Below are 25,272 nucleotides of genomic sequence, written 5' to 3' on the forward strand. Positions count from 1 at the left end.
CAGTAGGGGGCACAGGTGGTGCATCAGCCAGTCATCTCAGTCAGTCGACCCGTGGCACCTGGGTCTGCCCCGTGACCTCCTGCCAGCGGGCTTTCGACACTTCACGTGGCCTCAGGGTGCACATAGCCTGGCACAAGCGTCGTGGTGACGTCACCGCCACTTAGTGGCGAATGGCGGTTGTTGTTGTGTGTCTGTGTATCTGTGTGTGTCTGTGTGTATCTGTGTGTGTGTGTTTGTGTGTATCTGTGTCTGTGTGTGTATCTGTGTGTGTTTGTGTGCATCTGTGTGTGTGTATCTGTGTGTGAATAAATGTGTGTTTGTGTGTATCTGTGTCTGTGTGTGGAAGCGTAACGCATTGTAGTGTAGTGGTTTGCGCGCTGCGCTACGAACCCGGCAAACGGAGTTCGATTCCCGCTCACGGCCACCACCGGTGACGATTATTTCAACCGCTCCTGGGCCTGCCCTAGGTCGACTCAGCCTCAACCGAGTAACTGCTGTGGTGTGTGAACATCGCCACTGTGTGTGTATCTGTGCGACTGCCTCCAGCTGCTTCACGACCCTCCTCCACAACAGAGGCCGATCTTGACCACCGCTGGTACAAGTCATCGACAAGTCACCACAACACCTGCCATTTGCCACTAAGTGGCGGTGAGGTCACCACGGCGCTTGTGCCAGGCTATGTGCACGTTGAGGCCACGTGAAGTGTCGAACGCCCGCTGGCAGGAGGTCACGGGACAGGCCCAGGTGTCACGGGCCGACTGACTGAGATGACTGGCTGATGCACCACCTGTGCCCCCTACTGTGGCAACTTGCTGTGTTTTAGTCACCCTCTGCCCCCCGTTGTTGCTGGAGGGTGACTGCCTCCAACTTCCCAGCAGCAGCGTCCTTCACGAGCCTCCTCCGTGGGCAAGTCACTCGCTCTGCGAGCAACCCCCACTCACGCTCTGCAGAGCAGAACATGCAACCCCCACTCACGCTCTGCAGAACAGAACATGCAACCCCCACTCACGCTCTGCAGAGCAGAACATGCAACCCCCACTCACGCTCTGCAGAACAGAACATGCAACCCCCACTCACGCTCTGCAGAACAGAACATGCAACCCCCACTCACGCTCTGCAGAACAGAACATGCAACCCCCACTCACGCTCTGCAGAACAGACCATGCAACCCCCACTCACGCTTTGCAGAACAGAACGTGCAACCCCCACTCACGTCCTGCAGAACAGAACATGCAACCCCCACTCACGCTTTGCAGAACAGAACGTGCAACCCCCACTCACGTTCTGCAGTACCAGGAGAACATGCAACCCCCACTCACGTTCTGCAGAACAGAACGTGCAACCCCCACTCACGTTCTGCAGAACAGAACGTGCAACCCCCACTCACGTTCTGCAGAACAGAACGTGCAACCCCCACTCACGTTCTGCAGAACAACGTGCAACCCCCACTCACGCTCTGCAGAACAGAACGTGCAACCCCCACTCACGCTCTGCAGAACAGAACATGCAACCTCCACTCACGCTCTGCAGAACAGAACGTGCAACCCCCACTCACGCTCTGCAGAACAGAACGTGCAACCCCCACTCAGGTTCTGCAGAACAGAACGTGCAACCCCCACTCACGCTCTGCAGAACAGAACATGCAACCCCCACTCACGCTCTGCAGAATAGGGGGAGAGCGTACAGAGAGAGAGAGCCTGTCACACAGTCGGGAATCGAACCCAGGCGTGTTCTTGATGCGAGGCACGAGTAGAGGTCAAGTCAGCCAGCGTGCACGACTCGAGTCAGTTTTGGCGCCGATGGAGAGTCTCAGTCGCCTGCACTGCAAAGGAGCAAGGCACCTGTGCCATTTGATTGCGGGGCAGTGTCGTGATGAATGGCAGGCGCGAAACCCAGGCGAACAAAAGCCGCGCCTGCCTTAATGTCGCTTATTTCGTCACGGCTGCCGATGGTAGACGCCGAGCGACAAACTACACTTTCTCATTCAGGTTGGGGTTGAAGTCACAGACAACCACGGCCAGGAGCCGGCCGAGTGCCATCGTCGCTGTGACGTCTCCTTCGTGTATTTGTGGATCGGGGGGCATCGTGTCGTTACGCGTCGTTACGGTCTCTGTTCTGGATTGACCCACAGTCGCACCGCTACTGCAGAGTGTATTTAAAGTTGCCATTTGTGCATTGGGTTAGCCGCGCCTGCCACGGTCCGTGCAGTGGCATGCGGTTTTAGGGTGGACCGTGAGCTTCGGTGGAAGCTCTCCACGGTCGCAAATTCCCATCGACCGTTGCCACCGCCTGGCGGACACAGCGCGGCACTGCAGCCAATTGTCCAAAACATTGCGCGGACCCGAGGAAGGGAACGCCTTAAAACGCGGTTCCTCGGCCCACTCATATAACGCGCCAAGTGTACGGAAGAGAAAAGAACAAAGCAGCAGCAGCAGCTGCATCACCAGATACAATTTGTATGGAGTAGGGAATGGACCAGGAAATAAATGCAGGGTAAATAGAAATATATTTTTTGCTAATACAAGCGATCAGTTGGGCTTGGGGGCCAGGACACGTCCATGGCTCGAGGGGCTGATGGGCCAGTGGGTCAAGGATTGGTGGTAAGAGAAGTTGGCAGCCCAGAGAGGGAGGCAATGCGCCCGAGATCGCTCGGATGGAGCAATGCAATTGGGTCTCGTGCAGGCGCCACCACTGGTTTGTTGCGTCGCGGTTGGCCGCAGGGCGCGCGGGACGGCGGCGACTTCGGGAGGCCTTCGTACGCCGGCGGTGTTGCCCGATCGTGGCTGGGGCGTTGGTGGCCATTCCGCACGTGGCCTGTCATCGAGCGCCGCGGAGGCAGCGCCGAGGGGTTGGGTTTGCCACGCACATTTTTCTGTTTGGCCAAAGTCCTTTTTTTTCCGTGCACATCGGAAGACGGGCCCGTGTGTTACCCTGGCTCGCCGGAGGAATGTACGATGGCAAAATTGTGGGCTCCACTTGTTCCGTCTGACGCACACACGTGGGATAATAATAATAACGACAATTTCTCTCGCGCCCATAACCGGGCAAACCATTACCAGTGCGGGATACAGCCAGGATACTCCTTTATTAGTCCATTGAAAACAGAAGCGTGAGGGCCACGTACGCAATGGTGAGCATTCTGTAAAAACCGTGTGCGAGCGCGCGCAGTTTTAAACGCATCTTAAACACGTGATGGTTCGGATTCTGATCAAATTGGACTCTGGCCCAGGCGGGCAGAGGGAGGGGACAGCCGCCCCCTCAGTGCAGGCCCCGAGCGGCGTCAGTAGGCCCACGAAGCTTCCCCAACGTTACATTCATTTCATCCAGACCCAGGCAAGACCCGGACCTGATCAGACCCGATTCTCCTTTTCCACTGTCGCATCCGAGCCGGGGTGGGGGCAACACAGGCTTCCCTGGCGGTGTGGCTGGTTTTCCACTGGCAATTTGCCGTGCAGAGCAAAAAAAAATGGAACCATACTACGCTGGCTCTCACGAGGCGTCGCATTCTCGCTCGGGGGGGGGGGGGGGTCAAACAGGGCCGGTTGCGGTGGTAACGACGCTGCGCATCGCATGCGACCTCAGTCGGTGGACGGCGAGGGCGCGGTGTCATCGCGCGCGTCTCCACTCGTTCACCGCGTGCGGCGTCAGCGGCACGGCTCGCCTTCTGCAGTGGAAAATAAAAAAAAAACCACCACCCACTCGATGCGCCGGGCTAACTTGGCATGGCTCCAGCACGGCTCGGTTATGTGCAGTGGAAAAAAAAGAGGTACAACGGGACCCAGAACCAGACCTGAACCCAGACGGCCCCCCCCCTCCCCTTCTTCACGAGCGGCTGCGGAACGTGAAAACTCTCAAAGCCCGCGGCAATTTGGTCCCCCCTCCCCGACACCAGCTCGTGCGAACGATGTCGCGGGATCTCTAACATCCACTCGACAGCAGGTGACGTGCTTTGGTTGATGGTGATGATGGTGGTGGTGGTGATGAGGATGATACTGAGAATGACGGTGATTGTAATGATGATTAGAACCATCACTGGGTGGGTGACGGGGTGGGGGGGGAGTTTTTCGTGGGATCCAACTCTCCGAGTCGTTTACATCATCACCCCGCCATGGGTAGGCCTCGGCAAGGTAAGGTAAAAACAACGAGCCTACCTTTACCCTACCTTTTACCTTACCACAATACAATCACTCTACCCTACCTTTTACCCTTCAGCAGGTAAGGTAAAAGGTTAAAAGCAACGAGCCTACCTATACCCTAACTTTTACCCTTACCCCATACAAAATACCCGATTACAGGTTAATTACTGGGGTACTACGACACATGAAAAAGGTTTATAACAGGTAAATGCTAGGTAGAGTGCTTTATTCATATAGAATACTCTCGATTATTCCAATTTTACACGCTTTCTTTAAACTCACTCTGTTGTTGTCGTGGTTGTATCTTCAAATATTGTAACTCAATTTCAACCCACTTCCCAATGTGGTTTCGACTGCGAACTTGGTATACTTATGTCATACTGATGACAATACTATATTCTATCATTAATAATAAAATAAAAATATTTTTTTACATTATTTTTCATGTTATGTTTCGGCTTGGGTCTAATTGTCCACTGTCAACTGACGTTGGCTGTAATTTCCCACGGTCCCTACGTTGTGGCAAGTTTCGGGGCCACTTCCTGGAGTCGTGGAGTTCTGCCATTACTCGTAGATTTCATAAAAGCGTGTTTTTTTAAAAAGTTTTTAAAAAATATTACTTATTAAATGGAGGCCACGGACTGTGCCACGGAGCTTTTAGCGGTAAACAAGGTACCGTATTTACCGGGTAATACTTCACGCTACCTTTACCCTACCGGGTAATTCTTCCGAGCTACCTTTACCCTACCCTTTACCTTACCCCTTGGCATGTCGACACCCTTACCCTTTAACTTTGCCCAGGGTAGGGCTGTGCAGGACCCCCTAACCCGGCCACCACTCACCCACCCACCTTCCCCTAGACCGCACTGCGGTGGAGCCACGCAGCTCTAAGCCTCGTGATCAATCGCAGCTCACGATTGATCACTTCATCCGGCTGCGATGGCGACTTGCGAGCTAAGGAGACGCCTCCGACTTCGGAGTCCACCGCAACGGAACGCGCTCTTGACTTACGGTATTGTAAAAAAGGAATTGGCCGCGCATCTCCCGGTGTAGCAGGGATGCTATTGGAAACGAGTCTCGAGACTCGGGGGGGGGGGGAAAGGACGTCGCCACCGTTATCAGCACGATTTATAATTACTAACCTTTAAAAACCCGAAGCCCCACCACCCGACCAATCGGAGCGCGGAAATCCGAGGCCGTCCACCTCGCTTGCTCAGGGCCCTACCGTGGAACATTTACAAACGGCGACTCGGTGGCCTCCGACCGCGAGAGAAACGAAAAACCAGGAGACGCCACCGTGGCCTCGGGCACGGCGCCTCCTGGCCATGCAGGCAGGAGGACGACGAGGAGCAGGGGGAGAGAGACAGAACGGTGCCACCACTGAACCCGAATCCTGCGGGAAGCGGCAGCTGCTCGCGCCCGGAACCGAACCCGGGAACCAACTCGAACCTCAACTCTCCGCGGGGGCTCCCTCCACCCCTCACAGCCACCGCCACAGCCCCACCGAGTCCACCGACCGCCACCCTTCACCCATAAAGTGCTAAATTGTACAAAACTGTTCAAGGGACTAACGGAACAGGGGGCTCTACGCAAAAACAACGCTAGCGACGGCGATAGTAGAAAACACGTGCTAATGTAACAGCCATGGCTACAGCAACGACAGTCAAAGACAGGCGGGGCCCGGCCTCACAACCAAAGCGCCCTCGCCCAGTTGGCGCCATGATCGCGACTCTTCAATTAAAGACTGTAACTGGACCCCACGACGACAACGGCGGCGGCGTCATAAATACACGTGGCCCCGGCCTCCTGGCCGCAACCGCAACTCCCTCATCTTAGCCCCCCCCCCCCTTCCTCCGATTAGTGCAAACGCTCAGCTGGGGAGGGACGTGGGGGACACGGGGGGTGGGGTGGGGTGGGGAGGGGCGCTGGGGGGGCTCCAGTGGCAACGCTAACGAACGGTGATGGGCGGCCCGTCGCCGTCATCGTCGCTTCAATCTTCATCGTCGCCATCATCGCCTCCGGCGAAGCAGCATCGAGCCACCACCCCCTCCCCCCCCGTTCGGCGATGGGGGGTGGGGGCGGCGATAGCCGGGGCTGGGACCAATGCGAGCTCTGGCCCGGCCCCCGGCCTAACTGGACCGGGACAATCCCACGGCCCCACTCATGGTGGGGCCGCATCCTGGAACCCGATTCTGTAAACGTTACAGGGAATGGGGAGGGGGGGTCGGAGAGGGCAGGGGGGGGGAGTGGACCCCGCCCGCCCGCTCGCCCCTCCCCCGTCTCCTCGTCGTCGTCGTCAAACGACGCGCGTGGCTTGCGCCAGACCCCAGAGCTGGCGTCCAATCGCCGGCACCATCCAGGCCCTCGTCCGGACCTTCCCGGTTCCGGCACGGTCGGCGCAAAACTTCGACTCGGCTCGGAACTCCGCCAGGGACAGGAGAGGGCCACGAAGTGTGACAGAGGAGAGAGGGGACGGGGGGAGGGGGGGGGTCACGTGGTCCCGGAGTTTGGAAGGGAAGTGGGGGGGGGGCTATTGCCGCACGCCGTCGATGGCGCGGGGGAACGCCGGGAAGCCGTGCAACTCCGCGAGCGTGGTCGGCGCCAGCAGCGGCGCCGTCCTTCCTCCGGCGCCGCTGGGGCCCAGCTGCGCTTTCGCGCAGTACTCGGCCGCGATGGCCTGCTGCATCTGCAGCAGCGGGTAGAGGTGCGGGTGCGGCCGGTGCCCAAAGAAGCCCTGCGCCACCACGTCGTCCGGCGCCGCACCGTTGCTGGCGCCGCCGACGCCGGCGTCTCCCAGGCGCCCGAAGATTTCGCCGTAGAAAGCGCTCGCCGCGTAACCGACAGCCGGGTCGAGCGGAGGGGCGGCCGGGCACGTCGGTGCTGGGGGAGGACGAGGCGGCGGCGGCGGCGGCGCCGATGGCGACGGCGTGGGCAGGCGCTCGTGCCGTCCCGGCGGCCCCGCGTCGCGGTGCTGCTGGTGCTGCTGGTGCTGCTGGTGCTGCTGGTGCTGCTGGTGCTGCATCATCATGGCGCGGCTGACCGCGTAACGCTCCGTACGGGAACCGCGACCCCCTCCCCGGCCACGCCGGCGCCCGCGCCCTCCCCCTCTATCCGCGGGGGGGCACCAGCCCCCCTCCGCCGCCGTCGCCCCTGAGCCGGCCCCACCGCCGCCCCCCCGTACGCCCCCACGCCCGGCCCTGGTGGGCCACGGTGCCCCCTCGGCGCCGGCGTCACGCTCCAGCTTGGGCTGACGGTGGCGACGAGGGCCGCCGGCGTGGGGGCCACCCGCTCGGCAGCTCTGGCGCTTGACATGGCGGTGGAGGTGGTCGGAGCGTGTGAACGTCTTGGGGCACGTGGGGCACTGTGAGCAACATCAGCAACGATGGCGTCAACGACAGTCGCATCAACAACGATGTCGTCAACGACAGTCGCATCAACAACGATCGCGTCAACAACGACAGTCGCATCAACAATGATGTCGTCAACGACAGTCGCATCAACAACGATGGCGTCAACGACAGTCGCATCAACAACGATGGCGTCAACGACAGTCGCATCAACAACGATCGCGTCAACGACAGTCGCATCAACAATGATGTCGTCAACGACAGTCGCATCAACAACAATGGCGTCAACGACAGTCGCATCAACAACGTTGACGTCAACGACAGTCGCATCAACAACGATGGCGTCAACGACAGTCGCATCAACAACGATGGCGTCAACGACAGTCGCGTCAACAACGACAGTCGCATCAACAACGATGTCGTCAACGACAGTCGCATCAACAACGATGGCGTCAACGACAGTCGCATCAACAACGATCGCGTCAACGACAGTCGCATCAACAACGACAGTCGCGTCAACAACGACAGTCGCATCAACAACGATGTCGTCAACGACAGTCGCATCAACAACGATCACATCAACGACAGTCGCATCAACGACGATGTCGTCAACGACAGTCGCGTCAACAACGATGGCGTCAACGACAGTCGCATCAACGACAGTCACATCAACAACGATCACATCAACGACAGTCGCATCAACGACGATGGCGTCAACGACAGTCGCATCAACAACGATAGCCGCATCAACAACGATGGCGTCAACAACAGTCACGTCAACAACGATGTCGTCAACGACAGTTGCATCAACAACGATGGCGTCAACAACGATGTCGTCAACAACAGTCGCGTCAACGACGATCACGTCTGGACAGTCCCATCGGTGAGCTCCTCCGGCAGGCAAGGTTGCGTTGGCTGGGTCATGTAGCCCGCATGCCCAGCCACCGCATGCCCAGCCACCGCATGCCCAAACAGCTTTTTTTCGGCCAGATCAAGAGGGCTAAACGGGCACGGCACGGGCTAGAGAAGAGATGGAGTGACGTGGTACAGGAGAATATGGAGCTGAGTGGACTTGCCGATGACCGGTACCAGCGGTGTCAAGATCGGCCTCTGTGGAGGAGGCTCGTGAAGGACGCTGCTGGGCAGTTGGAGGCAGTCGCCCTCTAACAACAACGGAGGGCGGAGGAGCGACGCCCACAACAACGAGCGGAGCGCCAGGTGGCTAAAGCACAGCAGGTTGGCACAGTAGGGGGCACAGGTGGTGCACCAGCCAGTCATCTCAGTCAGTCAACCCGTGGCACCTGGGTCTGCCCCGTGACCTCCTGCCAGCGGGCGTTCGACACTTCACGTGGCCTCAAGGTGCACATAGCCTGGCACAAGCGTCGTGGTGACGTCACCGCCACTTAGTGGCGAATGGCGGTTGTTGTTGTTGTTGGTCACCTGGTAGGGACGCGCCCCCGTGTGAGTGCGCGCGTGGTTGCGGAGGTCGTAGCTGTGCATGAAGGCGGCTCCGCAACAGGCGCAGGCGTAGGGGCGCTCGCCCGTGTGCTTGCGCATGTGGATCTTCAGCTTGTCCTGCCTGGGGAGCGGCACCGCACCAAACTCTACCACTGCACCGCACCACACTCTACCGCACTGCACCGCACCACACTCTACCACAACGCACCACACTCTACCACTGCACCACACTCTACCACTGCACCGCACCACACTCTACCACAACGCACCGCACCACACTCTACCGCACCACTCTACCGCACCACTCTACCGCACTGCACCACACCACACTCTACCACACCGCACCACACTCTACCACAACGCACCACACTCTACCGCACTGCACCGCACCACACTCTACCACAACGCACCATACTCTATCGCACCACTCTACCGCACCACACTCTACCACACCGGACTCTACCGCACCACTCTACCTCACCACACTCTACCGCACCACTCTACCGCACTACACTCTACCACACCGGACTCTACCGCACCACACTCTACCTCACCACACTCTACCGCACCACACTCTACCGCACCATACTCTACCTCACCACACTCTACCTCACCACACTCTGCCGCACCGCGCTGCACCATACTGCACTATTGCACCGCACCACTGCACATTGCGTACGTGGCACACACAAAATTCACACGCACACACGCAGTCTCACGCACGCAGTCACGCGCAAAAAACAAACATCCTCCCGATAGTCTTCACGAGGCTGTTGTTAGCGAGTAGCAGCACCTATGAAGGCCGGAACGGCACACGAGGGGGTGGGTGGCCACCACCACGCCCATCCGCCTTTGTCTCCCCAGTGGCGATGTTTGCACACCGCACCAGGTGCTCATTTGAGGCTGAGTCGACCTAGGGGAGGCCCAGGAACGGTTCAGATAATCGTCACCGGTGTTGGCCGTGAGCGGGAATCGAACCCAGTTCGCCAGGTTCATTGCGCAGCGCGCTAACCACTACACTACCGCTCCCCACAGTAACACATAACAACAACCACCGCCACTAAGTGGCGGTGATGTCACCACGACGCTTGTGCCAGGCCATGTGCACCTTGAGGCCACGTGAAGTGTCCAACGCCCGCTGGCACGAGGTCACGGGGCAAACCCAGGTGCCACGTGTCGACTGACTAAGATGACTGAGATGTAGATTTGAAGCTTTCGTGACTGCAAGGATCCATACTCTTTGGTTCTATTCGGTAAAGTCACATAGGTAAAAAATAAAACAAAAATCACGACGTTTCGGCCACAACACAAGCGGCCTTCATCAGGTGAAGGGAACAGACTGTCTCGAGGACAGCGCTGGAGTGAAACACAGCCAAGCTCAGACCGCGACCTTTCAATCGTACAGTATATTTTTCAAGTAGTGGTACCCCAAACTTTCGCAGCTGCTTAAAATCTCCTTTTCACACCACCAGCATGTGGACGCTACCTTGCCCCCTCGCCAGCCTGCACAGGTCGACCCTCTCCCCACCTTTCATCATGCCAAGTCCGCCTATTAAATGCAATTTTTTATGCTAATTCCTTTGTCAAGGCACCTTAATTACTCTCACACAGCTTAAAGGTCGCGGTCTAAGCGTGACTGTGTTTCACTCCAGCGCTGTCCTCGAGACAGTCTGTTCTCTTCACCTGATGAAGGCCGCTTGTGTTGTGGCCGAAACTTCGTGATTTTTGTTGTTTTATTTTTTACCTACGTGACTTTACCGAATAGAACCAAAGAGTATGACTGAGATGGCTGGCTGATGCACCACCCGTGCCCCCTACTGTGCCAACCTGCTGTGTTTTAGCCACCCGGTGCTCCGCTCGTTGTTGTGAGCGTCGCTCCTCCGCCCTCCGTTGTTGTTGGAGGGCGACTGCCTCCAACTGCCCAGTAGCGTCCTTCACGAGCCTCCTCCACAGAGGCCGATCTTGACACCGCTGGTACCAGTCATCGGTAAGTCCACTCAGCTCCACGTCCTCCTGTACCACACCACTCCATCTCTTCTCTAGCCCGTGCCGCGCCCATTTAGCCCCCTCGATCCGGCCAAACAACAGCTGTCTTGGCATGCAGTGGCTGGGCATGCGGGCTACATGACCCAGCCAACGCAGCCTTGCCTGCCGGAGGAGCTCCCCGATGGGACTTTGTCCAGATCTTTCAAGGATTTGTGAGCTCACACAATCCAGCTTGGTTAAACCCAGGATGGATCGTAGGCAGGTCAGCCAAAATGTTTCTAACCGGCGAAGATGTTCCATTAGGGGGGTCCATATTTCGCAAGCGTAGAGAAGGGTGGGAATGACAATGGCCGAGAAGACCTGAAGCTTTGTGCGGAGCGACAGACCAGGTAGCTTCCACACAGCGTTACGCAACCGATGAAAAGATAATGCCACTCGACTGATTCGGAGTGAGACCTCTGTTGTCAAACCGGAGCTGGTCATGAGTGCACTGCCCAGGTATGGGAAACTCTCCACTCTCTCCACAACTGCCCCATCACCAATTGGGAGTTGTGGGGGTGGAGTGTCCCAGGCAGGTGCTTAATTTTGGTGGGGCTGATGGTAAGGCTCCACCTCTTAGTGGCAAGCTGCAGGTTCAGCAGCAGTGCCTCCAACTCCTCCTCTGAGTGAGCAGCAATTAGCAGATCATCGGCATACATAAATAACATGGTTGAGCAATAGGGAGCCATCCTTTGACCGCACCCGGGCATCGGTCAGCCTCCCATTGTATCTGTACCAGGTGGAAATTCCTCCGGTACACCTATTGAAGGCTTCACGAACTACGTGGTCAAACTGAGATGTTAAATAATGTGGGAGCCAGAGGACATCCCTGTCGCACCGCAAGGTGTACAGGGAATGGCTCCGACTCCCAGACACTTAGTTCTACCCGGGCCCGCTCACCATCATGAAGGTTCTTAATGATCGTGAGCAGAGGGTCAGGGACTCCGAAAGCACGACGAACAACCCAGAGCCCAGGCCTACTGATGGTATCATAGGCCTTGACCAGGTCAATAAAGCAGAGATGTAGGTCTTGTTGGAATTCCTTGCCAGGACCTTTCCCGGCACACTGAGGAGTGAGATGCCCCTGTAGTTATTACACCAGGGCATCCATCCAATCCTGAGGAACCCGCGCAGTGGTCCAAACTGTTGTCAGAGATTGGATCGCCATTCTTTCCCCTAATGATGGTAATAGGTGTGGCACTGCAGGTTACTTTTTTGATGGAATTAAAGAGCGATTTGTGATCGCGGGCCATTGAGGAAGACTCCATCTCCTCAGCAATCCGTGACCAACACCCATCCTTGCAGCGCCTCACAGCTCTCCGAACCTCCGAGCGAAAGCTGCGGCAAGCCTCTTCATTCTCCGATGTGGGATGCTGTAGCCGATGAGAGTGGGCCTGTCACTTTTTCTCAGCCAGCTTGAACACCTCCTCTGTCAGCCAGGAACTCTGGGGAGGTCTGGACCGTGTACCCAAAGCAGCTATTGCAGCTGCATGAGCCACAGTCCTAAACCTCACCCATTTCCCCTCGACATTAGGAGGAGTGGGGGACGATGCCAACCCCAGCCGCAAGCGATGATGAAATTCTCGCTTGCAACTTTCATCAGCTAGCTGAGACCATGCCACGATGGGTATGAATGGGGTCCTGGGTGTACACCCACCATCGGAGTGGAAGAATGGCAGGTGCATCTTACAGATGACAAGTCGATGGTCAGTGGGCAGATCAGCTCCACAGGAGGTCCTGGTGTTAAGGACATCGGCCCGCATCCGCTGTTCCATCACTATGTAGCCCAGCAGATGTTCTAGCTTGGACCCGGCATGCATCCATGATGTTGTGTGGATGCGCCGATGCCAGAACAGCGTGTTGGTAATTATAAGCCCATGGGCTGCACAAAAATCGAGCAGCCTCCTGCCGTTGTTATTGAGTTGATCTGGCCCATGCCTTCCAATCACTCCAGACCAGGTGCCAGCATCATGACCAACTCGGGCATTGAAGTCACCCAACAAGATGACTCTATCCCGAGTGCCCACTTTAACTAGCACCTGTGACAGGAGGTCATAGAAAGCATCTTCACTCATCCGCCTTGCCTGCATCCCTCCACGGATGTTCGTCTTTGGTGGGGGCATACATAACCACGATCACCACTCCTCGCCTCTGGTTTATGGGAAGGCGAGCCCAAAGTAGCCTGGGACTTACAGCTTCCCACACCTCAACACCACGCTCCCACGCCCCCTGCATTCCTTTGTTGAAGAGCCACCTCCTGTTGTTTGGCAGTCTCCTGCCCGGAGTAGAGGACTGTCCACCCCTTATGGTGGCAGGAGCCAGAGCTGGTCCACCGGACCTCCTGAATACCACAGAGATCCAGGCGGTACCAGTCCAGCTCCCGACAGAGGAGTGGCAGCCTCTCCTCAGCAGTGAGCGTTGGAACATTCTACGTGGCCACACGTAGTGGTTTTTTGCTGTTTCTAGAGGAGCCCCGAGGGTTCGGATTCAGTCTCCTGGCTCCGCCAAATGGGGTTTGGCCAGGAGACGTCATAGACGCCTGTCCCCCTGGGGCCTATGGCACAAGGTTAATAATTACGCACCCACAGTCACAAACAGTCAGTCACACAGCAACACACACACCCATGCACACACACACACACAGTAACACGCACACACAGTCACAAGCAGTCAAACAGCGGCAGGTGGCGCCGCCGCCGGCTCACCTGGTGAATCGCACTCCGCACGTGCCGCAGATGTACGGCTTCTCGCCCGTGTGCGTGCGCATGTGCCGGGGCAGCTTGCCGGCGCCCTGGATCACCTTGTGGCACACGGGGCACTCCTGGCTCGCCTTGGGCCTGAAGCCGCGGCCGTCCACCTCGCCCAGCACCACGGCGGCCGACAGGCCCGACAGCGCCGACGAGGAGTAGAGCAGGCCGAGGCAGGCGCCCAGGTCGAACTCCTCGCCCGGCTCGCTCTTCACCATCGCCAGCAGCTGCTCGCGCGCCAACTGCTGCTGCTGGTGCTGCTGGTGCTGCGGTGCCGGCGGCGACGACGGCGGCGACGACGGCGGCGACGACGGCGGCGACGACGGCAGCGGCGAAGACGACGACGACGAGGACGACAGGTGGGGAGGAGGCAGCGGGAGAGGGGACGAGCGCGGTGACCCGGGTCTCCCGGTGTCGAGCCGGCTCCGCTTGCGCCCGCGAGCTCCTCGGCGTCGCCGGTTGCGTTTGAAGCTGAGGTCGTAGGGCGCAGCGGGTTCGTAGGGCGCAGCGGGTTCGTAGGGCGCGGGGCCGAACGACTCCGGGTTGAAGGTCGTGGGGTCGAACCGCCCCCCGGGGGCACGCGTGGGAGCGGAGGCCCCTGCCTGCCTCTCGCTTCCTGGCTCCACCTTGACGGCACGCGGCGGCGGCGGCGGTGGCGGCGGCGACGGCGACGACGAGGACGGCGGCGGCGAGGACGGCGGCGGCGGCGGCGGCGAGGGCACGGCCATCGGCGGTGGCGACGCCGTCGGCCTCGCGATCGCGTTCTCCGCGTCGTCTGCGGTGAGGTCCGTGGGGTCGGGGTCGTCGGGCGCCGCTGGGCCGCCCCCATCCCGGTGCCGCAGGTGGAAGGGGGGCCCCCAGGGCCCCGCGCGTTTCCTGCGGGAACCGGTCCCCGGGCACGGAGCCGCTGCTGGGCCACACGGAGACAAAGATCCCCCGTGAGTATGGCACAGGACGTGAAACTCCCCTCTACCCGTGCACGACAGTGGTGGCATTGGTGGCGGAGGTGGCAGCAGAGGTGGTAGCGGCGGTTGGGGTGGATGGTGGCAGTGTTGGTGGTGGTGGCGATGGTGGTGGCGGTGGTGGTGGCGATGGTGGTGGCGGGAGGTGATGGCGGTGGTGGCGGGAGATGATGGCGGTGGTGGCGATGGTGGCGGCGGTGTGACCTCTCACCTCTCAGCTGAGGAGGCTCGGCCGCCCCCCACCCCTCCGTGCCCGTCCACTCAACAAGCGGCCGCTCCCCCTCATCCTCCTCCGCTTCCTCTTCCACACCGGCGGCACCACCACCATCGCCGCCGTCGCCCCCGCCGCCGCCCCCATCGTCGCCGCTGCTGCCGGCGGCGGCCGCCATGATGTCCCGGCACACGGCGATGACGCAGGGGATGTCGAGGAGGCGCGCGGCGCTGAGCACGTCGGGCAGCGTGCCGCTCGTCACCGTGAGCGTCGCCGTGTACGCAAAGTCCAGCAGCGCCGCCATGGCGCCGGCCGACACGAAGTCCACGCGGTACGCCACCGCCGCCGCGGACGCCGCCGGGCTGCCGCCGCCACCGTCGCCGCCGCCGCCGCCAACACCGCCGCCGACGCCGCCGCCGCCGCCGCCGCCGCCTGCCGGCGGGGTCGCCGGGGTCGAAGGGCGTTCGCTCGCCAGTGCCGGCTCCTCGCCGGACGTGAAGAGCTCGCGGAAGTAGCGGCTGCAGGCGGCGAGGACGGCGCGGTGGGTGCGGAACTCGCGGCCGCGGACCTGCGCCAACGCGCGCGTCGCACCATCGCCGCGGTTACACGTGTCCAGACGTACGCGACACCATGCCAACACGCGCGTTAACACACACACACATACCACGCTAATGCACACCGCGCCAACGCACACACACCACATGCCAACGCACACACACACCACGCCAACGCACACACACACACCATGCCAACGCACACACATGCACACCACACCAACACACTGCACGACAACACACACACACACACTTCACGTCAACATACACACACCGCGACAACACACACCACGCCAACACACTACACTTAGAGCATCACAATCGGCCATGGTCAATCCATTGCTGGATGAAGGACTCCCCAAGCCGCTGCCACCTCTCATGATCACGCGATGCAACAATCCACCCAGCACTTGAAACTCTTAAAGCTAAAAACTATTTTTTATGTTACCAGGTAATGCTCACTGAGCTATGAAGCTCTTTTTCAGAAGCGAACTGGCCACAAATGATAGGTCAACGAAGCATCTTGTCATCGTGCGGAAATTCATAGCAGCCAAATAATGGAAATTATCTAAACGCGCGATGTTTCTAAATGTGGAGGGGCGAAAACGGAGGATCCGGAGAAATATCCAGGTGACCACGGGGAGAGAAACATACAAACTCCAAATACACAGCAGCAGCAGCAGGTGTCAAGGGTCAGGATCGAACCAACGACCCTCCTGTATACCAGGCGAGGTGGTTAACATCTCCTAGCCGCTTGCTCTACACACGAGCTGATTCCATCTCATCCCGGTGGACGTCTTGGACTAGGCCCCGTTGTTGCCTATCGGCCATCATCGTCCCTTCTGGGCGTAGCCTTAGCAGACTGTCGAGGCAAGTGCTGTTAGCGAGCAGCACCTACGAAGGCCGGCACGGCACACGAGGGGGTGGGTGGCCAGCACCACGCCCGGCCGCTTTTGTCTCCCCAGTGGCGATGTTTACACACCGCACCGGGTACTCATTTGAGGCTGGGTCGCCGTAGGAGAGGCCCATGATGGGTTCAGATAATCGTCACCGGTGTTGGCCGTGAGCGGGAATCGAACTCGGGTCGCCGAGTTCGTAGCGCAGCGAAGCGCCGACCGCTACGCTACTGTCACCAGTCGCACGCACCGACTGCACGTGACAGCCCGGTCTCTTGAGCTCCGTATCGCTGATCTTCACACCTCCTTGAGAGATGGCACATGAGCTGCCCACCCACCCCACCCACAAGGGGGTGGCCACTTCCTCCAGCCTTTGAGGCTCCGCAACCTCCGGAAGACCAACCCCTCCCTTGCCCAGCCTTGCATGGTTTCAGGCTCCGGTTCGGTTTTCACACTTCCTCAGCAGACGGAACGCTCCGCCAGCCCACTCGCAGGACGATGCCAACTTCCTCTGCTATTTGAGGCGCCGCGGGCTCAGAAATGTCAACTCCACCTTGCCCGGTAGCCAAGGGGTTTCCAGCTCGGCAAAGCTGCCGACCTGATCCTAAGGTCAGAGATCGGATCGCCACTCCTCCCCCCTTAAGGATGGTCCGTCTAGGGGGGGGCGACGCTTCGAATTAGAATTTCTTGGTATTATTAAAGAGCATCTCGCGATCGCGTAGCCACTGAGACAATCGCCGTGCCGCACGGCTCTCTCCGAACCTCCTTGCTGCGGTAAGCCTCCTCGCTTTCGGCCGTGGCGGGATGTTACAGACGGTGGGAAGAGGCCTACCGCCAGGGCCTCTGGCTGCATGAGCCACAGCACCTAAGCCTCGGCCAGATTTCCTTCCGACATTGGGAGCGAAAGAGAAGACGTGTCAAACCAAAAGCTGCAAACGATGATGACATTTCCGACTCGCAACTTTCATCAGCTGTCACCTGAGGATCAGGCCATTGTGGATTTGACTGGGGCCCTAAGTGGCTGCCCAACACCGGATTGGATGTATGACAGGCGCATCTTACGGATGACACACCACAATGGCCTGATCCTTCACACATCAGCTACACGGTCGGTCATGGTGTCAAGGACATAGGCCCACATTGCGCTGTTCCGTCACTATATAATCCAGCACATGTTCTTGCTTGGACCCAACATGCGTCCATGCTTCTGTGTGGATGCTCCGATGCCGGAACAGCGTGCGTTGGCGATTACAAGCCCACAGGCTGCACAGATGTTGAGCAGCCTCCTGCCGTTGTTGTTGTTGTTGTTATTGAGCTTCACCCGGCCAACGCCTTCCAATGAGTCTGGCCCAGATGCCTGCGTCAAGAGCCGCTCCTCAGGCATTCAAGTCACCCAAGAGGATGAGTTTATCCCGAGGGAGCCACTTTAGTCAGCACTTGGGACGAAGAGGTCATAGAAGGCGTCTGACTCATCAGCCTTGCCGGCCTGCTATCCCTCCACTCGTGTTCATCTTTGGTGGGGGTGTAGGCCACCACCACCACCATCATCATTCCTCACCTATTAATAAGGAAGTGAGCTCACAACAGGCTGCAACCCATGGCCTCCCACACCTCGCGCTCCCACGCCCCTTCATTCTTTTGTTTAGAATAAGTGCCACTCCCTGCTGCTTGACATTATCCTGCGCCGAGTCGAGGACTATCCACCCCTTATATATAATGAGAGGAGCCAGAGCCAGTCCATACACTGACAAAGATGCCCGGGGTAGCCTTTACCATACTGTCGGCGAGCACCTATGAAGGCCGGCGCGGCACACCTATGAAGGGATGGTGTGGCCAGAACCAAGCCCGGCCGATATTGTCCTCTCAGCGCTGATGTTTGACTTCCCACCGCACCAGGTAGAACTCATTTAAGGCTGAGTCGGGGGCGCATTGGCGAGCACTGCACTGCGTTACGAACCCGGCAACCCCAGTTCCACTCCCGCTCACGACCAACGACAGTGGCAGCGAATATCTGATCCGGTTCTGGGCCTCCCCTAGGTCGACTCATCCAAAAACCTTATGCACACACACACACGCTTACACTAGACAGACAGACACGCACCGATGCGTGAAGACATGCACAGGCACACGTGTCCACACGTGGCGGTGACAAGCGGTGGTGGAGCGAGGCGGTGGTGGTGAGCGGTGGTGGTGAGGAGTGGCGGTGGCGAGCGGTGGTGGCGAGGAATGGTGGTGAGAAGTGTCGGTGGCGAGCGGTGGCGGCGAGGGGTGGTGGAGCGAGGCGGCGGCGGTGGTGAGCGGTGGTGGTGAGGAGTGGCACTGGCCGGCGGTGGTGGCGAGCGGTGGTGGTGAGGAGTGGCAGTGGCGAGCGGTGGTGGTGAGGAGTGGCAGTGGCGAGCGGTGGTGGCGAGCGGTGGTGGCGAGCGGTGGTGGCGAGCGGTGATGGAGCGAGGCGGTGATGGCGGTGATGGCGGTGGTGGCTGTGGTGGTGAGCAGTGATGGAGCGAGGCGGTGGTGGTGGTGGTGGTCGCGAGCGGTGGTGGCGAGCGGTGATGGAGCGAGGCGGTGGTGGTGGCGAGGGGTGGTGGAGCGAGGCGGCGGCGGTGGTGGTGGTCACCTGCAGCAGGAGGTCACAGAGCTGTCCGCCGCGCCGTAGCTCGTTGAGGCTGCTCAGGATGTCGGCGCTGTGCTCGGGGAACGGGATCCCGATGAGCCCCTCCTCGCCGCCCCCCATCGTCACTCGCGGCCCCGCACTTGTTGGGGGGGGGGGGGGTACAGAGGGGGTGGGGGTCAAACACAGCTGTGAGTACACTCAGCGGCAGTCACACACACACGCTGCTGCTGCTGGTGGTGGTGGTTTAGTTAGTGATGGTGGTGGTTTAGCTGGTGGTGGTTTAGCTGGTGGTGGTGGTTTAGCTGGTGGTGGTGATGGTGGTGGTGATGGTGGTGGTTTAGCTGGTGGTGGTGGTTTAGCTGGTGGTGGTGGTGATGGTGGTGGTTTAGCTGGTGGTGGTGGTTTAGCTGGTGGTGGTTTAGCTCATGGTGGTGGTGGTTTAGCTGGTGGTGGTTTAGCTGGTGGTGGTGGTTTAGCTGGTGGTGGTGGTTTAGCTGGTGGTGGTGATGGTGGTGGTGATGGTGGTGGTTTAGCTGGTGGTGGTGGTTTAGCTGGTGGTGGTGGTGATGGTGGTGGTTTAGCTGGTTGTGGTGGTTTAGCTGGTGGTTTAGCTCATGGTGGTGGTGGTTTAGCTGGTGGTGGTTTAGCTCATGGTGGTGGTGGTTTAGCTGGTGGTGGTTTAGCTCATGGCGGTGGTGGTTTAGCTGGTGGTGGTGGTTTAGCTCATGGTGGTGGTGGTTTAGCTGATGGTGGTTTAGCTCATGGTGGTGGTGGTTTAGCTGGTGGTGGTGGTGGTGATGGTGGTGGTGGTGATGGTGGTGGTTTAGCTGGTGGTGGTTTAGCTGGTGGTGGTGGTTTAGCTGGTGGTGGTGGTGATGGTGGTGGTGATGGTGGTGGTTTAGCTGGTGGTGGTGGTTTAGCTGGTGGTGGTGGTGATGGTGGTGGTTTAGCTCATGGCGGTGGTGGTTTGGCTGGTGGCGGTGACTCAGGGTGCGGCGGCGGAGGCGTTCGTGGAGGAGCGTGCGTGACACGTGGCCTCGCTCACTCGGACACTCGCGCTCGCGTATACGCGCACACACACACACACGCTCACTCACGCCGTCTCACTCACTCGCCATCCTCACTCACGCATTCAAAGGCGAAGATCTCCCTCACTCACTCACTCACACGCACGCGGCCGCTCTCCCCGCACCAGGCAAACACGGCCGATGTTGCCGCCGCCTCCTCCTCCTCCTCCAGAAACTTGAGAGATTTTAGCCGGAAGCATTCGGCTGCTATTTTCACACCCACGGCTCCCCACACCCTCTCCCTGTCACACTCCGTGTCACACTCTCTCCCACACTCCCTCCCACCCACACTCCCCCCCCACTCTCCCTCCCACCCTCACTCCCTCCCACCCACACTCTCTCCCATACTCCCTCCCACCCACGCTCCCTCACACCCACACTCCCACCCACACTCTCTCCCATACTCCCTCACACCCACACTCCCTCCCACCTCCCACCCACACTCCCACCCACACTCCCTCCCACACTCCCACCCACCCACACTCCCCCCCACACTCCCTCCCACCCACACTCCCTCCCACCCACACTCCCTCCCACCCACACTCCCTCCCACCCACACTCCCCACCCACCCACACTCCCACCCACACGCCCTCCCTCCCACACTCCCACCCACCCACACTCCCACCCACCCACACTCCCACCCACACTCCCTCCCACACTCCCTCCCACACTCTCTCCCTCCCACACTCCCTCCCTCCCACACTCCCTCCCTCCCACCCACACTCCCTCCCACCCACACTCTCTCCCACACTCTCTCCCCCCCACGCTCCCACCCACACTCCCTCCCTCCCACACTTCCTCTCCACCCACACTCCCTCCCCACCCACACTCCCTCCCCACCCACACTCCCTCCCCACCCACACTCCTGCCCTCTCTGCCACGCTCGCTGGGCCACGGCCCTGGCTGTGTCAGATACAGACACAGCTGCACTGGTACCTGCTGTGTCAGATACAGACACAGCTGCACTGGTACCTGATGTGTCAGATACAGACACAGCTGCACTGGTACCTGCTGTGTCAGATACAGACACAGCCAGTCTGGTACCTGCTGTGTCAGATACAGACACAGCTGCACTGGTACCTGCTGTGTCAGATACAGCTGCACTGGTACCTGCTGTGTCAGATACAGACACAGCTGCACTGGTACCTGCTGTGTCAGATACAGACACAGCTGCACTGGTACTTGTTGTGTCAGATACAGACACAGCTGTACGTGGTACCTGCTGTGTCAGATACAGACACAGCAGCACTGGTACCTGTTGTGTCAGATACAGACACAACCAGTTTGGTACCTGCTGTGTCAGATATAGACAACAGCTGTACTGGTACCTGCTGTGTCAGATACAGATACAGACACAGCTGCAATGGTACCTGCTGTGTCAGATACAGACACAGCTGCACTGGTACATGCTGTGTCAGATACAGACACAGCTGTACTGGTACCTGCTGTGTCAGATACAGACACAGCTGCACTGGTACGTGCTGTGTCAGATACAGACACAGCTGCACTGGTACCTGCTGTAGTCAGATACAGACACAGCTGCACTGGTACCTGCTGTGTCAGACACAGACACAGCCAGTTTGGTACCTGCTGTGTCAGATACAGACACAGCTGCACTGGTACCTGCTGTGTCAGATACAGACACAGCCAGTCCTGGTGCCTGCTGTGTCAGATACAGACACAACCAGTCTGGTACCTGCTGTGTCAGATACAGACAAACAGCTGTACTGGTACCTGCTGTGTCAGATACAGACACAGCTGCACTGGTACCTGCTGTATCAGATACAGACACAGCCAGTCTGGTGCCTGCCGTGCCACCTATAGAACACAGAACAATATCCCCCGTGGAGCCCACACAGGCTGTCGGGGTAAATTAGCGAGCGCCCATTAAGGCCGGCACAGCACGCGAGGGGCTCGTGTGGCTAGCACCACGCCCGGCCGCCTTTGTCTCCCCCAGCGATGGGCGCAGGCGTCCCAGCGCCGGCGTGGTAGCCAGCGTCACCAACCACGTGCCACCAACCACGTGCCACCAACCACGTGCCACCAACCACGCGTGACCAACCACGTGCCACCAACCACGTGCCACCAACCACGCGTCACCAACCACGTGCCACCAACCACGCGTCACCAACCACGCGCCACCAACCACGTGCCACCAACCACGTGCCACCAACCACGTGCCACCAACCACGCGCCACCAACCACGTGCCACCAACCACGCGTCACCAACCACGCGTCACCAACCACGCGTCACCAACCACGTGCCACCAACCACGCGCCACCAACCACGTGCCACCAACCACGTGCCACCAACCACGCGTCACCAACCACGTGCCACCAACCACGTGCCACCAACCACGCGCCACCAACCACGCACCACCAACCATGCGCCACCAACCACGTGCCACCAACCACGCGTGACCAACCACGTGCCACCAACCACGCGCCACCAACCACGTGCCACCAACCATCACCACAGCCCCCGCCAGACAAGGAGGGATGGGGGCGGGTTGGTGGTGGGGGGGTGGGTTGGTGGTGGTGGGGGGTTGGTGGGGGGGTGGGTTGGGGGTGGGTTGGTGGTGGTGGGGGGTTGGTGGTGGGGGGGGGTTGGTGGTGGGGGGGGGGGGGTTGGTGGTGCGGGGGTGGGTGGTGGTGGTGGGGGGTTGGTGGTGGGGGGGGGGGTGGGGGTCTTGCCAGGAGCGCCCAGATTCAGGCTGCTGGTGCCCGTGGACCATCACCGGCACCCAGGAAACAATGGGGGGCGGGGGGGGGGGGCGGGGAGGGCGGGGGGAGGGCGGGGGGGGGCACCCCCAGTATCTGCGGGGTGAATCGGCGCGATCGTGGGCGGCCAGGGGCTGAGTCACCCCGGGGGCGACTGCGGCGGTGTTGTGACTCAGGAGGGGGGAGGGGGGGTGGAGGGGGGTGGAGGGGGGTGGAGGGGGGGGGCGAGGGATGGAGGGGGGGCGGGCGAGGGATGGAGGGGGGGCGGGCGAGGGATGGAGGGGGGGCGGGCGAGGGATGGAGGGGGGCTGGCGGTCCGTGGTGGGCAGAGCCGGTGCCGCGTCAGCACCCGCAGGAGGCCGCTGGGCCCCGCGCGATAAATCCACGCCGACTCCAACCCCCCACCCCCAACTTCCCCCCTCCCCCAACTCCGGTAAGATTTGACCCCAGCGATGACTGCCCCCACCCCCCAGTGGTAAGTTACCCCCCGTGACGGTCACGCCCGGTGGTGCGCGACCCTTGACCCCAGCCGCCCAACCACCGGGGGGGGCTTGGGGCGTGAAGAGAGGAGTGAGCGGCTCGCGAGCGTCGCACTCCCCCCTCCTCGCCCCCCCTCCTCCTCCTCGCACTCCCCCCCCCCTCGCACTCCCCCCCTCGCACTCCCCCCCCCTCCTCGCACTCCCCCCCCCCTCCTCCGCTGATGCCCCCAACAACGCTGCAAGGGAGCTGAGTCGTTTGCTTTGCAACGACGACGGAGCCGCCACCCCCCCTCCAACCATCATCCACCAAGACCTCAACGATGTCACCAACTCCTCCTCCTCCTCGCCATCCTGATCCCAACCCAACAGGGATTGCGATGCTGCTGCTGCTGTTGTTGACGCCCATCCATGAATCTAACCCAGAACCGGAGGGGCGCTGCTGTGGTGCGAGCGGTGGGACGACGTGGACGTCCGGAATAAACACCTCCTCGTTCGAGACCGAATCATCACCGCACCTCCTCCTGCGTGGCTGGGACATCCTCCTCCTCCTCATAGACACCGGTGGAACCATGCGCCGCATCAGAATATAAATAGGCCGATAAGACACCACATCCGCGTGAGTCTGCGGGTATCCGCGTGAGTCTGTGGGTCTCCATGTGAGTCTGTGGGTCCCCATGTGAGTCTGTGGGTCTCCATGTGAGTCTATGGGTATCCGCGCGAGTCTGTGGGTCTCTGTGTGAGTCTGTGAGTCTCCGTGCGGAGTCTATGGGTCTCTGTGTGAGTCTGTGGGTCTCTGCGTGAGTCTGTGGGTCTCCATGTGAGTCTGTGGGTCTCTGCGTGAGTCTGTGGGTCTCCATGTGAGTCTGTGGGCCTCTGTGTGAGTCTGTGGGTCTCCGCGCGAGTCTGTGGGTATCTGTGAGTCTGTGGGTCTCTGTGTGAGTCTGTGGGTCTCCGTGCGAGTCTGTGGGTCTCTGTGTGAGTGTGTGGGTCTCTGTGTGAGTCTGTGGGTCTCCATGTGAGTCTATGGGTATCCGCGCGAGTCTGTGGGTCTCTGTGTGAGTCAGTGGGTCTCTGTGTGAGTCTGTGGGTCTCTGTGTGAGTCTGTGGGTCTCTGTGCGAGTCCGTGGGTCTCCATGTGAGTCTATGGGTCTCCGCGCGAGTCTGTGGGTCTCTGCGTGAGTCTGTGGGTCTCTGTGAGTCTGTGGGTCTCTGCGTGAGTCTGTGGGTATCTGTGAGTCTGTGGGTCTCCGTGTGAGTCTGTGGGTCCTGTGGGCAGGAGGCATGGCTGCAGTGGGTAGTGGAAACGGCTGTCGTGGGTCGGGGCATGCCCAGACTGTCACGCCCGGCAGTGCGAGCGACACGGAGACAGACACGGAGAGAGAAGTGAGAGACAGTGAGAAGTGATAGAGAACCGAGGGAGAGGGAGGTGATTGAGAACCCACTCATTGCAAACTGAAAAACGCCACCACTAAGAAGCCGCGTGGTGGGAAGGAGCGGTGGCACAGCGGTTAGCGCACTGTGCCCAATGCTTTAACGACGAGGTGAAGTGACCCCCGCAGCTGACTTTGCGTGGGGATGATTGACGGACAGGGAGCCGCACGTACAGCGAGAAACCGATCCCAGCAGCCCCTGCTCCTAATTAGAGCTAATTAGAGAAGGCCCCTGGGGGGGGGAGGGGGCTGCCACCCCCGCCCCTCACCCCCCCCGTCAGTGAGCCCCTCACAGCTGCCAAGCACAGCCACCCCTGCAGGGAAAACAAGTGCACGTCCAAGTGCAGTGTGGAGGTGAGGGGGAGGTGGGGGACAGGAGGGAGGGTGGAAGGGGAGGGGAAGATGGAGGCCAGGGGGGTGGAGCCAGGGGTAGAAAGGGGAGGGGGCCGGGGGGGGAGCTTTGGGGAAGCAGATTTGGGGAAGGGGGGGGGCGAAAGGGTTCAGGATTGGGGGTAGAGGGAAGGGGTTTGGGGGGGATGGGCGAACAGAAGGGTGGGGGTTTCATCAGCCCCATGTCCCATTTCCCGTGTTTACACAAACAACGCCCTCACCTCCACCCTCAGC

At 59.9% G+C, this 25,272-nt stretch overlaps 1 protein-coding gene across 5 annotated transcripts in view; it reads right to left on the reverse strand.

Moving 5' to 3' along the window:
* Positions 1-3,066: 3,066 nt before the first annotated feature.
* Positions 3,067-25,272, reverse strand: part of LOC116955030 (uncharacterized) — a 100,308-nt gene continuing 78,102 nt past the window's right edge. For 4 of the 5 annotated variants that reach the window (XM_076052633.1, XM_076052637.1, XM_076052632.1 and 1 more), the window contains 5 exons: positions 18,954-19,089; positions 14,887-15,454; positions 13,672-14,623; positions 8,924-9,062; positions 3,067-7,497 (listed from right to left, as the gene is read on the reverse strand). In XM_076052633.1, coding sequence (XP_075908748.1) covers positions 6,667-7,497; positions 8,924-9,062; positions 13,672-14,623; positions 14,887-15,454; positions 18,954-19,089 — 2,626 coding nt within the window. In that variant the 3' untranslated portion in view covers positions 3,067-6,666. The remainder of the gene's footprint in view (positions 7,498-8,923; positions 9,063-13,671; positions 14,624-14,886; positions 15,455-18,953; positions 19,090-25,272) is intronic. The other variant, XM_076052634.1, reaches the window with a different exon arrangement.

Source organism: Petromyzon marinus, chromosome 57 (assembly GCF_048934315.1).
Source record: "Petromyzon marinus isolate PM22_M1 ecotype Great Lakes invasive population chromosome 57, UKy_Petmar_22M1.pri1.0, whole genome shotgun sequence".
NCBI lineage: Eukaryota > Metazoa > Chordata > Hyperoartia > Petromyzontiformes > Petromyzontidae > Petromyzon > Petromyzon marinus.